This window comes from Gymnogyps californianus, chromosome 5 (genome assembly GCF_018139145.2).
Source record: "Gymnogyps californianus isolate 813 chromosome 5, ASM1813914v2, whole genome shotgun sequence".
NCBI classification, from domain to species: domain Eukaryota; kingdom Metazoa; phylum Chordata; class Aves; order Accipitriformes; family Cathartidae; genus Gymnogyps; species Gymnogyps californianus.
The window spans coordinates 51,774,382-51,792,415 of record NC_059475.1 but is presented as its reverse complement, the minus strand read 5'-3'; the positions used below and the strand labels follow the sequence as shown (position 1 = coordinate 51,792,415).

Here is an 18,034-nt window from a genome sequence, read left to right as displayed (position 1 = left end):
GAAAAATACTGGGTGTGAAGTCCTATGTTGCTCATTTAAGGATGAGATTATTGGAATAGGTTTGCTCATAGTAACTTCCTGAATGCAACAGTCAATTTTAAATCATGAACATCCAGCAGCCTCCCTAGGTCCCTAGGTTCCACTTTGAGCTGCATAAGTTTGGCTCTTCACTGAGGTTACTAATGAGAATGATTGAAACTCATGTGTCAGAAAGTTCTGGTGTCATCTTTTTTTCTTCTTTTTCCCCCTACAGTGCTTAGCACTCCCAGTGAGGCTAGCTTTTTTTCAAACAGTACAGCTTTTATTTAGGAACTCAGATGTATGGCCTAAACTGATAATACTACTTCAGTGAAAATATTCTTCTGTAGGAGAAATTTGATGCAAATTACTGATACCAATTCTCATGCAATATTACTTTCTGGTTACCTAAGCCTTACCACTCTCTGAGTACGATAAATGTTTAAAATTTCATCAAATAGTTTTTATTGTTTGAAGATGTAATGATGTAATGGTTGTACATTTGATACTGGTTTTGATTATGTGATATGAACATTAGTCTGTCGGGGACTATGTATAAATTAGCAAGCTCATTTCAAATCTGAGTTGCATATAGCTAAATTCTAGAATGTACTTGTGTTTAATATACAGAGCACTACAATTTTTGAAAATGTCTTGTGTTTCTACTGATGTGTTTTAGGGGCTGGAAAGTACTTAGCTGTGGCATCCTGTGACAACTTTGTAGATATTTACAATGTAATGAGCAGTAAACGAGTAGGAATCTGCAAGGGAGCCTCCAGCTATATCACACACATGGACTGGGACATAAGAGGTAAGTAGCATTCATTCTAAAAATCTACTGGAAGATTGATTACATTATAGACTAAATACAGTACATCCACAGTATGAATTTATGGTATCACTGACAGATTTGTTTCTTCAGTTTATGAATATGCTCACAGCATCTGAATAAATACAAAAACATGACTTTTACTACTATTTATATATTTAGAAGTTGTGCAATTTGAAGTAAAATAGACTGTCTCTATAGATTGGTTTGGTGGTTTTTTTTTTTTACATCTTCTCTGTTTATTGTTTGACTTCTACTTCTTGAATAATGTACTGCATAATGCAGTTGCATCTGTAGCTCAGGAATATGTGTCCTTGTTGTCAAAAATAGCAGAAAAACTGTATTTCCTGTCTTCCTGGGTCTTAATACGTGATTAATTTAAATACTAACTTTAGTCCTGTTTCAACCAAAAACAAGGCAGTGCAATTGTGCAATCTGTTAGTTCCTGCTCTTATTCCTCTACATAATCACTTTTGAAACAGTCCAATTTAATTTGACAGAGTGTTATAAGTTAGCTTCCTCTGAGAATTTTGAATACAGGAAGAGGACAGAAATATTAATGAGAATTTCCCTCAGAAAAGAAGTAGTATAAAGGCAAGCAGAAGTCAGCTGCTTGGAAGTAGCCATTGGCCAGGCAGCATATGTGCTTCTCGATCTCAAGAGCACATGCATACTGGTCAGCCAGTTGTCACAAACAAGCTCTGAATTAGACCCAGTACATTTTGTCTACCATCTGATGGAACAGCCATAAACAGGAGAGAAAAGTGATGCATTATTACAGTTTTCAAAGAAAGGAGGAAGGACTGTGAATTTAAGAGGTCAAAGGACTCAGATCTTCAGCAGCCCATACTTCCAGATCCACTGTTTATGTATGCAACTTTTTCCAATGGAGACAAATAATTTGTGTAATACTGTTAGCAACAAAAATTTCAAGATAATTTTTTTTTTTTTTGTAAAATGGAATCTTCTGTTTAATGTTAATATACAATATGTAATATGTTTTATAGGGAAGCTTTTGCAAGTCAACACTGGTGCTAAAGAGCAGTTGTTTTTTGAAGCTCCTCGTGGGAAAAAACAGACAATTCCTAGTTTGGAGGTGAGGAAATAGACTGCCACCTTAACCTGTTTGCAAATTAGAGTTATGATACAACTGTCTATATCACATAAGAGGGACTGATGTATAAAACTGTGATTTTAACTGGTCTGTTGAAAAAGCTTCTGTTCAGGCATTTGCTGTCCTTTATGCTTTTTTGCAGCCTGTTCAATTAGATAATGTAATCAGAATGATAAAATACATAAGGGATATCACATTTGTCTCTTCTGTTAAGAAATGGACATTTGGCTGACTTACACACTCATGAAAATCTCACTGGACTTCTGTATGCCTCTTTTGGTACCTAAACACCTTTGAAAACCTATTGCAGATTACTTAGCCCTAACCTTGCTGTGGAAGACCTCATGTCTATCTTTACATAACAATGCAATATAGTATACATAATATACGTAGGCAAGTGTAGTATATTGTAGTATTGTAGCTATAATATTGATTTGTTTTCTCAGACATAGAGCATTGTCATAGGGCAGAGAGTGAAAATGGATAATTTTCAAACAGTATTTTCTATGAGATTGAAAGGCAGTGTTGAAAAAGGTAATTTGTTTTCTCTAGCGTGGAAGGGCAGGTAAAGTAAAATTTTTTTAAATACTTCTAGAGGTTTTGGAACTGGAAGTTAACAGAGGTAAAATTAAGGGTCTCGAATGAAATCCTGAATAGTCAGAAAGTAAGTGGTTAATATGTTAAAATATTATCTTTTAGATGTGGCGTATCTTTCAGTGCAAGGACTTTTTCTTGAAATCAGATATGGAAGAAAACTGCCTGGGAAGAAGCATGCTCTGTCTCAAACAGGTTGTTTTTGTAGGTAGAAAAGATTGGCTGGGCATCATGGACAAGTGTTCTGGGCTCCTGCTGTGAAGGAATCTGGCCAATAATTGGTGAAGTCACAGATGTAACTGCTTCATGCCTCACTAGTGATAGTAAAGTATTAGCCACAGGAGATGATTTTGGATTTGTGAAACTGTTTCGATACCCTGCTAAAGTAAGTAATTTTCAGCTGTTCATGGAGAAGATTGATTAATAAAACTGCCTTTTCAAAACTGTAAAAATTCATCACTCAGAACAAAATAGTGCTTTTATACTTTTGTCCTTATGATCAAAGAAGGCAGTCAATATTACACTGCAATTTGCAATGCATTAAACTTTCAGTTAGTAAGAGTGACCGTTCCAGGTCAGCCTAAAGAGCCATCTCATGTAGCGTCCTATCACTGACAGTGGCAAATGCATAGGAAAAGCTGTAAGAATGGGAATGGGACAGGCACTGTCTAATAATATCTTAGGCATTAATATCCTCAGTGTGGTTTTTATCAGTGTCATTTTTAGCACCTTAAGCTCTTGTTTTGGAAGACAGTGAACATTTCTTCCTCACCTTCATTTTACTTACGATTTTATAGACCTTCATTCTGTCCAACCTCAGTCATTTTTCTCTAAGATGAAGAGCTTTAATATTATTTAATCATGCATCATAGAAAAGCCATTCCAGAAGCACATTATATTTTTACTGCTTTTCTAGAACCTTTCTAGTTTTCCTGTATATTGATCAGTAAATATGTCTTCAATTTTGAATATTTTGCCATGCTAGGGATGGTAACAATGCACAAGTATTGACTCAAAATATTCTATGTGCATGTTATTCTTAATCTGTTAGATTATTTTCTCTCTTAGGAAAAATGTTCCAGTGTTTATTGCTGGAATCTGTTTATAAACAAATTCTTGCATGCTTGGTATGGAAATATGGTTAACATTTCATGAAGTTGCCATAGGAAAGGAACTTGGCAAATCATGTGATACATACAAATGCAAAACAGCTGAAGCATAAATTGTAAAGAAGTTAAGAACATGTTGTTGTGCACTGGTAACTCATTTCAGTTTTATGTAGCAGACTGGTTAGATTTGATCTGTACCTTTTCTTCTCCCTTCTTAGGGAAAGTTTGGAAAATTTAAGAGGTATGTTGCTCACAGTACCCATGTAACAAATGTCCGTTGGACCTATGACGACAGTTTGTTGGTCACTGTTGGAGGAGCGGATACCTCTTTAATGCTGTGGACTTACGAGATGGAAGGACATCGCGATAGCAGGCAGTGTGACAGTGAAGAGTCTGATCTAGATTCTGAAGAAGATGGAGGTCAGTAATAATTTATAAAACTGGCTGGATTATGCTATCTCAAGAAGACTTTATTAATAGAAAACTGATAATTTAGAAATAATCAAGTTTTATATATAATTGTTTTAATCGTAAATAGTGAAGATGCTTCAAAAACATTAAGTAAAATTTCTTTTTGGGGAAAGGACTGATAAACTGTTGTGAAGATAATGAAGTGTTTGACTTACTGCTTTGAGTCAGAGTATATAAAAAGACTCTTGACATCTTTTAAATGAAAAAATACTAAGTGCCAATTATAGGTGACTTCCAAAAATCTATCTAGAAAAATACATTCATCACAGTTTAGATTTGGACACTAATTCTAATGGGATTATTTAATAATCCTATTGTAATGTGAGGTCATAGTTATCTTGGTGTTATAGCATCTGTTTCCATAACATGAAAGCATAGTAGACTGAGGTAGACTGATGTTCATATATGGAACAATCTATTGCAAGATCATAATATCAATAGTTATAAAGTGTTAATTACACTTCATAGAATTAACTTCTGTTGTTTTTGCCATACTTAACATTTTCCTTTTCATGTTATAATTCCAAGGGTTCATGAGCCTCCAAACTTATTCTCTCTGCTCCCAAGTGCAATGTTTCCTCCTTGTCAATTCCTCAGTCTTCAAGCATTTTTAAACTATCACTGCTACTCTTTAAATAGTTCTGTGTAATAAATTAACTTCAGTTTTCACTAAAATCTGCTAAATGACCAAAGAGACACTTTAAATATTAGAGGCGTATTAAACATTCATTGGAGAAGAATTTTTATGCACTTTCTGCTAAAAATATTGAAGACTACATCTGCAAAGTAATTTAATTGCCTACAGGGGGACTTGGTCAACTTTAGCTTTCTGAATCAAAAATTGCAGTCTTCAGAGTTTTTGTTCAGCTTCTGCCTGTGACCTGTTAGCACATCTTTGCCCAATAACCTTCCCTAGGCTCCAGTGCTTTACACAGAACCCTCTTAAGCTATGTGTTCAAAAATACTCTAAAAGAAAGAGAAGTCTGTTAAGCTTTACAAGAAAAGACATTGACATCTTTTTCCACAAGAGTTTCTCTTCATCAGGTCCTATTAATTTCAGTTAGAGTTAAGAACTATTCATAAAGTTGGAATTACTAGTCTCAATCTTTGAAAAAACAACAGAGGGTAAGTAACAACCCTGTCACTATTTAGCTTTTTTGCCATGTTTACTATAGTAGACATCATTTTGATGTGCCCGACTGCCCCTAAGCATTGTGTAGGAACCCTGTACAGACCTAAAGATTCCAGCCTAATGGATGGATCCTGAAATTGAGAACAGCCTGGCGCTAATTCTTCCAGAACTTAACAGCAGGTGTCATGTAGCGAGGTCCTTTGTTAGTGACCCCGAGTTAAGGCCAACCAAGCAGAAATGGGCTAGCTTTGAATGTCCTTTGAATCTTTGTTAATCATTTTTTCCACAAAGATACTGTAGAGAATGTTTTTCTTAGAATGTCTTTTATTAATGATGTCCATGATTCCCAGCTACTTTCTTTCTTTTCTGTATTCATGTTACCAATAATACGTGGTATAGTTGTTCTTGTAGTCCAGTACATTGTTGAAACCTGCATAAGTTATGATTTAATTTTTTTTTTCTGGTATCTTATTTTGTTTTGATACTGTTCACTCTGATTTTGTTAGGTTATGACAGTGATGTGACGAGGGAAAATGAAATTAATTACACCATCAAAGCCTTATCAACAAACATTAGACCAATGTTTGGCATTAAGCCTCATCTGCAACAAAAGGAGCCAACCTTAGATGAAAGGTAATTGCTAAATTATAATTCCAGCCAAGAAAGCAATCTGCAAAGATGATTAATAGTAAAACATAATTATGTTGGAATATATATACAACTTAAAAGGATATGTATAAAAAGAGTGGAAATATTTATTTGGAGAAAAAATTTTTAAGAAAAGTCTTTCCTAAGGACTAGACTGTATCTCTTTTTCAGAGAGCACAAAAGACTACAAATGATGTATGTATATTATGTTTGGGGAGTTTCTTGAGATAATTGAGTTATTTGCTAGTGTTTGATGATATGTTCTTTTTGAAACTTAAATACCGAGTGGTATCTAGTGATGGCATTATAGGCATGAACCTGTACAATTGTTTTATTGAAAGACAGCTCTTAATTTTTTGTTTTTGCCAACAAACTAATCTGACTAATTCGGCTGTAATTGCTCCTTGCATTGTTTCTGTCTCCAGATAACTCCTACCTTTCTTTGAAAAATTCTGTCCACAGTGGTTCTGCAGTTTCTATTAATGAGTCTTGGAAAATGAAGTTGATTGCTTTGCAGTGTTAGTTGTATTGCTTGGTTCACTATCGTATGCTTTAGAAGAGAAGGGGGTGGGGAGCAGAGTAGAGTAAGACCAGCAGGTAAAGTAGATGTGAAATAAGAAAAAAAATTTATAGCCACTAGAACATAATCTGTTGTCGAATCTGCAACTGAGCGCAGGACCCTGAAAGTTGTTGTTTGTTGTCAGCAAAATAGATGTGGACAGTGTATGCGAGGGAAAAGGGAAGAGGGATTCCTAACACGATACAGTGGCAGTTGAGGAACATTAGTATTAAAGAGAGGGAAGTGAGGAAAACACAACACAGTATAATTAGGTGTAAGGATATCTAGAAATAGCAGATTGGAAACTTCTGCAGGAATGTGAGGAATTCTGTTATGATGCACATGCCTCTTTCGCAGTGAAGCTGACAGATCTGTAATGCCCTTGTTGAGAAATGCAACCTGACGTTTGTGGGAGTTTTGGTGTCGTCTTTTGTTTTTAAGTTGTGTTGCTGAAGGAGAGAATGGATGCCTGCATATAAGGCTGTGGCTCCCTGTCTTGCATTTAAAATGAGAAATGGTCTTTATGTTTACTAATTAGATGTATTTGATGTGGAAATCAAAAAGAAATAATGTGCATGGTATCAACCTTTTGGATTTATATTTACTCTTGTTAATGAAAGCTGTGATTAAAGATTTTTTTTTTTTTAATGAAATTGTAAACCTCTTGTATTTCTTTCAATAACTGTTTCTGGAAGCTGAGTGAGTTGTGTTTTTCAGTTTAAAATAAAATATTAAAGAAAATTAATTCTGTAGTAAGATAACTAGCTTCTGATTCAGAATGCATAAAAGTTCATGAAAGAAATCCATTGCCTGCATTGTTTAAAAGTTTGGGGCCCTAAAACTTCAAAGAACAGTTTTTGTGAAGAATAAAACCAGAATATGGTTACTGTATGCATTTTAACTTCTCTTCTGCTGAAGTTAATATTGTCTAAGATTGGTAAATGTTTTAGTAAGTCTACTTTCATAGATACTAATTTTTATTTTATTTTTATTTCCCTTTCCTTTGGCTTCATATGAAGGCAGGGCGTAGTGAGGTAAGTTCATTTACACAAAGTCCAGGATCAAACGCATTTTAATAACTTAAGCTGCTTGGGAAAGTAGTTATACTTTGAAATAGAAGTGAAGGCTTTAACTCTCTACTATTAATTAGTAGCTTGTTGATGGGTAGAAAAGGGATAAGGGACAAAGAATAAGCCCAGTTCTTAGTCTGAGTAGACATGAGTGGGTGCTAAATAGAGTATTTGGGAGGAGGTGATCAAGTCTCATCCTCTTTTCCTCAATACTTTGGAGTGGCTAAGGAACAGCTTGACTTAAGTAGCTATAATCAGAGAGCTCGCCTAGCTCCTTGTGGACTTCTGTAAGACTATAATATCACAATGTTGGTGTAGAGGTCCAACATGGAATAAAAAGTGCAGGGAGCACGTTGCAGAGATGCCTGAAGTGGCTATACAAGGAGTATCACCACGTCTGCACCACTGTGTTGGAGCTAATAAAGCTTCAGGGACGAGAGGAGAGTTATTGACTTGGCTGCAGCATTTTACCAATGCACCTGTACTAATTAAGGATCTGAGCTGCTCGGTCCCCATAGCATTCATATGATGTGCAGAGTCACTACCTTAGGTGCCTGCATTAGGTAATGAGTTTTTGCACATACTCTATTCAGAATATATGCATACTCAAAAACATGTTCTTACATTTGTAGCACAACAAATCCTTAGGTTGTAGGCCACCCTTCAGACTTGTACACTGAGCTGCCAGGACACTTGGACCTACACTGGTTAAGAAAGGAGAACCCCTCTCATACTTACCTGGATCCTGTTTCCACAATGAAATCACATCTCTGTGGTGACAGATGATAGAATTGTGTTAATGTCTGTGTATCCTTCTGCAGACAACTTGACATAATCAAGAAAGCCACTGTCTTCATCTGAATTTTAGATCATACCACTATGATGGTATGCCAGGTGCCCACTAAAGCTGCTCTATCACTCCCCCTCCTCAGCCGGACAGGGAAGAGAAAATATAATGAAAGGCTCGTGGGTCGAGATAAGGACAGGGAGATCACTCACCAGTTACTGTCACAGGCAAAATAGACTTGACTTGGGGTAAATTAATGTAATTTATTACCAATCAAATCAGAATAGGATAATGAGAAATAAAAACTAAATCTTAAAACACCTTCCCCCCACCCCTCCCTTCTTCTCGGGCTTAACTTTCCTCCCTAGTTCTTTACCTCCTCCCCCACCAGCAGCACAGGGGGATGGAGAATGGGGGTTGCAGTCAGTTCGTCACACGTTGTTTCTGCTGCTCCTTTTTCCTCAGGGGGAGGACTCCTCACACTCTTCCCCTGCTCCAGTGTGGGGTCCCTCCCATGGGAGACAGTTCTCCACGAACTTCTCCAGTGTCAGTCCTTCCCACAGGCTACAGTTCTCCACGAACTGCTCCAGTGTGGGTCCCATCCACGGGGTGCAGTCCTTCAGGCACAGACTGCTCCAGTGTGGGTCCCCCGCGGGTTCACAAGTCCTGCCAGCAAACCTGTTCCAGCGTGGGCTCCTCTTTCCACGAGTCCACAGGTCCTGCCAGGAGCCTGCTCCAGCACGGGCTTCCCATGGGGTCGCAGCCTCCTTTGGGCATCCACCTGCTCTGGTGTGGGGTCCTCCATGGGCTGCAGGTGGATATCTGCTCCGCTGTTAACCTCCATAAGCTGCAGGGGGACAGCCTGCCTCACCATGGTCTTCCCCACGGGCTGCAGGGGAATCCCTGCTCCGGTGCCTGGAGCACCTCCTCCCCTTCCTTCCTCACTGACCTTGGTGTCTGCAGAGTTGTTTCTCTCACATATTCTCACTCCTCTCTCCAGCTGCAGTTGTGCGGTATCTTTTTCCCCTTCTTAAATATGTTATCCCTGAGGCGCTACCACCGTCGCTGATGGGCTCGGCCTTGGCCAGCAGCAGGTCCGTCTTGGAGCCGGCTGGCATTGACTCTGTCGGACATAGGGGAAGCTTCTAGCAGCTTCTCACAGAAGCCACCCCTGTAGCCCCCTTGCTACCACAACCTTGCCACGCAAACCCAGTACCACTGCTCGGAGTGTGTGGGTAGTACATCTGTGGCATTCCATGTTATGCGTAGGCTTGTTCTATTGACTGCCAAACATTAGAAGAGAGATGTTTCTTGTAGTAACACTGTATTGGAATCCTTGTATTCTCAGGATCACAGGTACACACCAGTGTAGAATGTGCTTCTGAGAATGTCGTTCAAGTAATTTTGACTTCGCGTATAAGGAGATTCCTTATCAGAAAGTATCTGAACCTCTTTTACTATTGAGTGTAGGAAGAGTTTAATTCTCTATGGGAGAAGATGGAGATAAATACTACCAGATAATTGAACTCTAAGGCTATGTATAAAGACTTTAAAGACCATACCAAAAAAGTAGTTACTACTTAAGATTGTTGTACCTGCCAGCTGAAGTGGAATTCGTAAACCCTAGATGAGTAGTGAAGTTCTCGCTATATAGAAGGAATATGATTTTTAGTATCCAGAGTATTAAATGAGATAAACAGTAGGAGAACAGTAAAGGAAGAAGCATACCTGAAATCTCATCTGTTTCCTACTTCTGTGTCACAAAAGCACATCTGTGAGGCCAGGAGTTGTAGTCTGAGACTGTGGCCTGGGTTTGGAGTCAGAAATTACTCAACTGGGTACCAAAAATGGATTCACTAAAATTATTTTGATTCTAGTATTATTAGAGAGGTTAAGTTGATCTCACCTTTTATGTTGTAAGTAGTATGATGACATAGGAAATGAGAGTTTTAGGCCATTTAGTCTGTCAAAAATTCAAATACACATCACCAAGTGGGTCAAAACAGTGTCACTCCTTTTTGCTAAAGCTCTGCAGAAAGGAATGAAAGAATCCCTAGGGTCAGGAAGGGAGAATAACTAAAGGAGGCTGCAAAACACTGCAGTCTGGTGGGTAGGTAACTTCTCTGTGAAGTATGGAACATGGGATTCTGCTTTTGGTGTAGCATAATTTTCTTCTAGTGACTTTTAATTCAAAATGTAAATGCAATTCCCAGAACATGAATCTGAACAAAGGATTATTTTTGCTCTCCAACAAAGGGAGTGTCCTGTTCTCAGTTTTCTGATTTTGCTCATAAATTACTTTTTGTTCCTTGCAATAGCAGAAGTAAAAAAAAAAAAAAAAAAAATTTGTTTTCCCCTTCACAACAGCACAGTTTTACTCAGAGCAGTGGACATTTCTGTGTCTTAATAATTTTTATGGCTAACACGTTAACTTGAGATGTGAGTTGCATCGACTCGTACTTCTAGGCAGCACTGCCTTTATTTTTTCCTTCAGGACAAACATGATTTTCCACACTTTTTCTGGGACTTTTTTCTTTTTGTAACAATCTTATCTAAGCAATTCAGTATTCAAAAGAAAATAAGAGAGAGAGAGTTATTTTTTGAAAACAAGAGATGCTAGTGCTGTAAAAGTTGATACGCTGAATAGAAATGTATTGAAACCTTAAATTTGAGGCAGATTTTTTGAAAAACTTACGGAGGCTAGAACTGAAGATTTCATTCAGATTCAATCAGTTTAAGGTCTGTTTGCAGTGTAGTTTAAGGCCACCTCTACTAATGATATGCCATTCCCTAGTAGTAAAATTACCATAATATATCATTGACATTGGAATACTTATTTTAACTTCTATTGAAAACACAAAATGGCATTGGCTGTGAGGCAGCATTTATGTCTATAATTTGAATTATTTATAATTTCTGAATAATAATATTAAAAGATAATATTTTTATGTGAAAAGATGCCTACTGTGTGTCTAATGTGGTTGTGTAATAGCTTTATGGATATTCAGCAGCACAAAATGAATTGGAAAACACTTTCTGTCCGTTACCAGAAGTTCTTTCCTAGTATGTTTTTGTGCTAGGTAAATTGCTGAGAAGAAAAATCCATCATGGATGGTTAATTTTGAAAACACTTCTGGCTCAGCTACACCCTGAACTGCAAATCACTGGAGGTTAGGAGAAGAATCTGGACAATATCACTCCATTCTTACTCTGTTCTTATACTCCGTGAAGTGTTCACTATTTGTCACTGTCAAAGGGACAATGCTGTGATTAATGTACCTTAGATAAGAATGGCTGTACCAAGAAATCTCAAAAGTAAACAACCAGGAATTCTGGTTTAATTTTTCACCATAAATTTACCATACTAAAGATTTGCAAGCAACTAAAACCTCTGAAAGAGTTTGTTTCTTATAGCCATCACTATCCTGTTATCTTAATTCATACCATTACTCAGTCCGTGTGCTGAGATCTCTTGTATGGGAAGATCCCAGTGTTTTATATCTTTTGAAAATTCTTTAGATACTCTGCATCCATTCCCAGATGCAATTCAAAACCAGGCATTGTGGCAAAATTGCTTGTCAATTTTCATTTTATTTTATTTTTTAGTCTTGATGATTTGTGTGTGTGTGTGTAAGGACATATGCAAAAATACATAACCTATTTTAGATCCTTGTGTATTCATAATGGGAAAGGAACTAACAGACTATTTACAAACTAGTCCTTTACTGATCCAGAAGTGAAGAATTTTTTTTTACCTGATACAGATACCTTTACAGTAAGTAAACCTAAATTGTACTTCTAAGGGGGTGAGGAAGGGAGGAAGCTACTGGAATGAGGCTTCCTTTATCTGAACCTCACAGTTAGCACCTTGTAATTGCCACTGAAAGAGAAATTCAGAGATTTTATGCAAACATCTTGCATATGTTTTGGATAAATTAACAGAATGCAATTAGATTTTTCTTCTTGCCAGTCTAGTGACTTGTGATATGAATGTAAATAGCATAAAATCCAAAGTTCTTTTTGTAAAAAATCAGCTTTATCCTCTCCTTTTGCTCTGTCCACTTGTGTGATTTGGGAGACGGGAGAAGCCAGGAATCAAAATTAAAAATTATAGCAAGGGACTTTCTATTAGCAGCTTCTTCCCTCTCTCTCTTCACCCTGTTTGCAGAATAAATTATATTACAGGAAAGTTTAAATTTTAAGTTAACTTTTCTTTTTTTAACAGTTTTAGAAAGAAAGCAGGGCTTTTTGAAGCTAACCTTTCTGTGAATCAGTTTCTGCACATTGGAATGTACATTAGTGCAGAGCATTTACCTTGAGATTGAAAACCCTGAAATTTCTGGAGATTTCATTCTTCACAAGCAAGAATTTCGTTATCATTAGTTACTTTTATTACTGTGTCTCTGAGCACTAGCTATAGACTGGAACAACGTTATGGAAAGGAATGGTCTCCCTTTACCAGTTTGAGGTAATTACTTTTTCCTCCCAAAGCTGAGCTAAAACTAAGGTCTCTGAGGAAATCAAAAAGCTGATTACCAAAGTATCAAGGTTTACCAAATAATGTCCACTTCTGAATGCAAGGAAAAAACCCTATTCCTTTTGCAACTAAAATAATCAGATGTGACCAGGAAAGAAATGTCTAGAGGAACGATTGCATGGCCCAGTGATGAGGGTTGGAAGATTTGTATTTGGGTTATGATCTGTGTAGACTGACTTTATCAACAGAACCTAAGAAGTTATGTGAACAATATGCATTTATCGAAGATCTCAAGAAAAGGATAACTGAAACACAAGCATATTGCTAGATAGGTTGAATACAGCTCCACGTAAGTCTTGCATATTTCAGTGATGAAGATAGCACAAAAGCCTTTCATAAAATCTGCCTTGTACCAATGTCGTGGTTTAACCCCAGCCAGCAACTAAGCACCACACAGCCGCTCGCTCACTCCCCCCACCCAGTGGGATGGGGCAGAGAATTGGAAGGGTAAAAGTGAGAAAACTTGTGGGTTGAGATAAAGACAGTTTAATCGGCAAAGCAAAAGCCGTGCGCGCAAGCAAAGCAAAACAAGGAATTCATTCACCACTTCCCATCGGCAGGCAGGTGCTCAGCCATCTCCAGGATAGCAGGGCTCCATCACCCGTAACAGTTACTTAGGAAGACAAATACCATCACTCCGAACGTCCCACCCTTCCTTCTTCCTCCAGCTTTTTATTTCTGAGCATGACATCATATGGTATGGAATACCCCTTTGGTCAGTTGGGGTCAGCTGTCGGTGTCTGTGTCCCCTCCCAACTTCTTGTGCACCCCCAGCCTGCTTGCTGGTGGGGTGGGGTGAGAAGCAGAAAAGGCCCTGACTGTAAGCACTGCTCAGCGGTAATGACAACATCCCTGCATTATCAACACTGTTTCCAGCACAAATCCAAAACATAGCCCCATACTAGCTACTAAGAAGAAAATTAACTCTATCCCAGCCAAAACTGGCACAACCAATTAGGCATCTGATCATATCTCCATGTATGTAAATATTTGCCAGCTAATAATTAGATATGTCACATGTGGTCCATGTGGAAAATCTTGTTCTGTACTTAAATCATGAGACTGAAAAAGTAGAATTGGAGATTAAAGAATTGAAACTGCCAAATGAAAGCTAAAGGTTTTCCTCTGACTATATGAGCATTTGGTTCAGTGGACTCGGGAAAATTGTAAGAGAAAACTGTGCTCCATTCTTGGAGAAACTCTCATTTCCCTTGGAAGATATTTTAATTCTGTAGTCCTTGAAGAATTGCATGTTACTGACTGTAAAACCTGTTCAAGATACATCTGAATTTTATTGGGAGAAAATGTTTAGCTGTTTCATGTATGAAGAAATAGTGCATCAGTCTTGCATTGTAGAATAAAGTTGAAACTAATTAGAAGAGATTCAGTAAAACAGATTATTTTCATTGGGAGGGAAAATCCATTTGTAAGTTGTTAACACTGTTTTCTTAATTTTCTGGAAAGTTTTCCCTAACAGATGGGAGAAAAATTGTTTTTGCTTCACCTATAAGTGAAAAAGACTGATAACTAGTATCCTCCTTGCTGCAGTAGAATTGCTTGGTAGTTCTTAAAAGAAAAGAAAATCAAAACAAAGGAAGTGTTCCTGCTAATCAGACTAATGAAAAGTGCCCACGCATAGTACAGATATTAGGAAATAATCTGTACATGCCCATATATTCTGATGGTTAATAATGATTTTTTGCTTGTCAGAGTATAGCAGTATGCATTATACATGACTGAGAAAACCCATCCAGTGCAACAAATTTGTGAAACAGATGCCAAATATCTTCAGTCAACAAAACTGAATTAAATAATCATGAAAAAACAGTATATATTAGCAGTGCTCAGTACCTCACACATTTTGACTAGCTGAGATAATTGTATTTTAGTATAACTGAATGTATTTTTATGAGTAAACTTGAACATCTGTCTTTAATAGTGAGTTGACTGTTCTATCCATCAGCTCATTTCAGGAAGTTAAACCTGTACCACCTTTCTTTGAGTAATTCAGGTGTAGATTTTGCCAACTCTTTAAACGCTTGATATACTTCAGAGGTTTTTGTGTCTGCTTCTGCTTTTTTTCGCTGTTTACAGTAGGAATCATTCCTAAATATTATATTCTCATGCCAACACATGTTCATAATTCCCATTTAAGTGAATGGGAGTATTCTGTACAAATAATAGTTTTATATAACCTATGAAGTTGTGAATAATCCCCTTGTTGTAAAAAGAAGTAAACAAACGAGAAAGTCGATAATAATTATTTCTATGAATAGTTCACTGACACCTAGCTTTCAGCCAAACTTGCATAAGTAATCCTTTTCTCTTTCCCACCTGCTGCTGAAAAGAGGTTCCAGGTAATGCTTTTATTTTGCTATCTAGTTCATATTTTACTGTCATCTCCTATTTTCCTTAAAAAGCCATCTGTCATATTGGGTGCTATACCATGCACCTATCACTCCTTGGAATATTGCTGTATTACAAATTTTAAATTTATAAGTATTCATTGTAGTTCTGTTCCATACAATAACGTAGATATTTATTTACCTACCAATATAAAATTAACTACATGGACCATTAAACTTGCCTATGTTTTACAAATTGCATTTTTCAATAATAATTACTAAAATACAGAGATTAGCACTCTCTCCAGTCTCTAGTGGACAGCTGTCTACCTCAGAAGTGGATTGTTTTGCATTTGATGGGACAGTCTCACCTGACATGTCAAGGTGTATACGTTGCTAAATTATTTAAGTATTAGATTACCTATATCCACATTAGTGTGTACAAAATGGCACTTACTACTCATAGGACACATGAAAATAATGATGACAAATTGTTGGCAAGAAGCAGTATTTAAAAACTACCAGGTTTCATTATCTTCTAATGGAAATCAGACCTCTAAAGTTTCACAAGTGACTTTGAAAATCATATCAAGAATAAATGGAGAGAACTCCTCCTTACTTTTAAAATTAATTCTCTAATTCATGCTTGCCAACATCTTTTGGGGAGGGCAGTGAAAGTCACTTCATGCTGAAGGCTAGTGCAGAATCAATTGCTAAGTTCTCTGCAAGTCCCCCAAAGTACGAGGTGCAGCTATGGTGACCCTCACAGGACTTTTTCTTTTGTACCAACAGCTGTAATTTGCTCTATGAAATCATGCCCAAAATATCACTTGGATTTTGAAAACAGAAATAAATGTTGTAATTGACATTGTCTTAAGTTACCATGGAACTAAAAGAATTGATGGCAGTTTATATTAACCACGGAAGACCATCCCTTGTTCTGTTAATAACTTTAGAAACTCAGTATCAATAATAAAAATAGGGAGTGAAATACAACATCGTCATACACGACAGCATGGGTAGCAGTATTAATAATATTGAAACTATGTCTAAAACCATGAAAAAGGGTTTCTTTGTTTCACAAACTACTTCAAAATGCTTGTATTCTATTTTTATGTTCTTATAACAAGAAATATTAAAATATATATACTGATTCTATTTTCATGTTGAAAATAAAGTGCCAATATTAAGGTATTTATTTCCCCTATGATAGATGGCTGGAACTCTCCTTCCACATGTTCAAACTGACCCCATCCATGTGCGCATTCACCCCAAAATGTTATTCATGCTCTCCTTCCCATCTTTTGCACACAGTTTTTGAGCATGCAGCCAGTTATACATGCAGGTATATGACCACTGTGTGTTGTATATGCCATTAGTCACTTTCCTGCACGTTAAATAACAAATGAAAAATACCTTCAGCTTTCACACCTTTAAAAAAAGCACTTGGAAAATGTATTCTGGTGTCCTTCAACATTCCTGCTTTTAAATGCATAAGTTGTCGTCTTGAAACTTAATTGGGAAAAAATACGTATGTGCTTGTAATTTGCATTCCAGTTCCACTGCTCTGAATCAATACAGAGTTAGTCTTTTATAGATGGGTACTTGTATAAATTGTTTAGGTGACCTGTGAGATCATATAGCTGAGTATAAATTGTCAAGTTTTATTGACCAAGGTACATTCACTTTATTCTGTTGTATGGTAATGTACAAATGTAAATGTACTCTGATTGGCTAAGGATGGATATCAGCCTATATTTGTATCTGTTTATCTGTGCAGCCTTTAAGTATAGATGGTCTTTTCAAGCGGTTGTATAATGTGAGATTGTTTTACCTCTTCTCCCATTCTGTCACAAGATTAGCAGACAGCAAATGTTACGAAAAATGCCACATTCTAGATCCAAGCAGCATAGAAATCTTCGCTTCCAGTCAGTTCAGTTCCAGTAACCTAAACATGTGCCAGAACCATGTCCTTTCAGTTTTTACTGCTTTCATGAAACTTCAGATATGCTCTCCTGCTCTATTTAGTTTTTCTGTTTTTTTTTTTTTCTCTAAGTCACTTTTTCCTCTGTCTTTCAGGGACATGGGGGGGGGGGGGGGGGGGGGGGGGAGAAATGAGACTTGAGTGCTCTATGTCAAATGTGAGGGTGACAAGTGGAAGAAGGGCTCTTTATGCTGTGTTTTATCAATTTCTAGAGCAACAGTAATAAGACTGTTGCTGGATCGTCCATGATAAATCAGAAATTGAAAATATAAAATATTTGGAAGCATTCTGGAGTGAGCAAGAGGTGGATTGGGCAGTTTTGCTCAATCTTCCACTACCCCCATCTGTAAAGCAGGACTGACCTCCAGTGATGGAGCCTACAGCCCTTGCATGCCACCTGCCTGCTCAGCACCAGCATTGTCACTCACTTCTACTCCATAGCTGTCTGGATGACCTGTGGTCATCAAGTTTTCTACTGCTACTAAGCTTGGGTTTGGTGGTTTATTTTCATTTGGTTTTGGTTTTGTTTTTTCAGGGAAAAACTTGTTGAACCTACTTTTCATTTTCTTTACCTCAAATATGTAATTACAGGGATTTTGTCTGCTGTTTTAGATGTATCCTTTTTATTTCCTTGAATCTCCCCTGACCTATGCAGTTCTCCCTCAGTCTCTGATTTTTATGTATCTTTGCAACAGCAGTCCAACAACACTAACCTCTGACAATTGATAAACGTACACTGTTCCTCCTAAATAATAGTGTTTCTAGGAATGCCTTTTTTCTTCTTAGAAGCTCTAAATCAAGATGGGCATAAAAATATTTTTATGGCTAGATTGTTAG

The 18,034-nt window shown here is 37.1% G+C and overlaps 1 protein-coding gene across 5 annotated transcripts in view; it reads left to right on the top strand.

The window, feature by feature from the left end:
• EML5 (EMAP like 5) overlaps positions 1-18,034 on the top strand; it is a 115,611-nt gene that overhangs the window by 72,323 nt on the left and 25,254 nt on the right. For 2 of the 5 annotated variants that reach the window (XM_050897794.1, XM_050897796.1), the window contains exons 23-29: positions 698-829; positions 1,855-1,943; positions 2,764-2,940; positions 3,883-4,084; positions 5,774-5,900; positions 7,494-7,508; positions 15,217-15,225. In XM_050897794.1, the coding sequence (XP_050753751.1) occupies positions 698-829; positions 1,855-1,943; positions 2,764-2,940; positions 3,883-4,084; positions 5,774-5,900; positions 7,494-7,508; positions 15,217-15,225 (751 nt within the window). The remainder of the gene's footprint in view (positions 1-697; positions 830-1,854; positions 1,944-2,763; positions 2,941-3,882; positions 4,085-5,773; positions 5,901-7,493; positions 7,509-15,216; positions 15,226-18,034) is intronic. The other 3 variants (XM_050897795.1, XM_050897792.1, XM_050897793.1) reach the window with 2 other exon arrangements.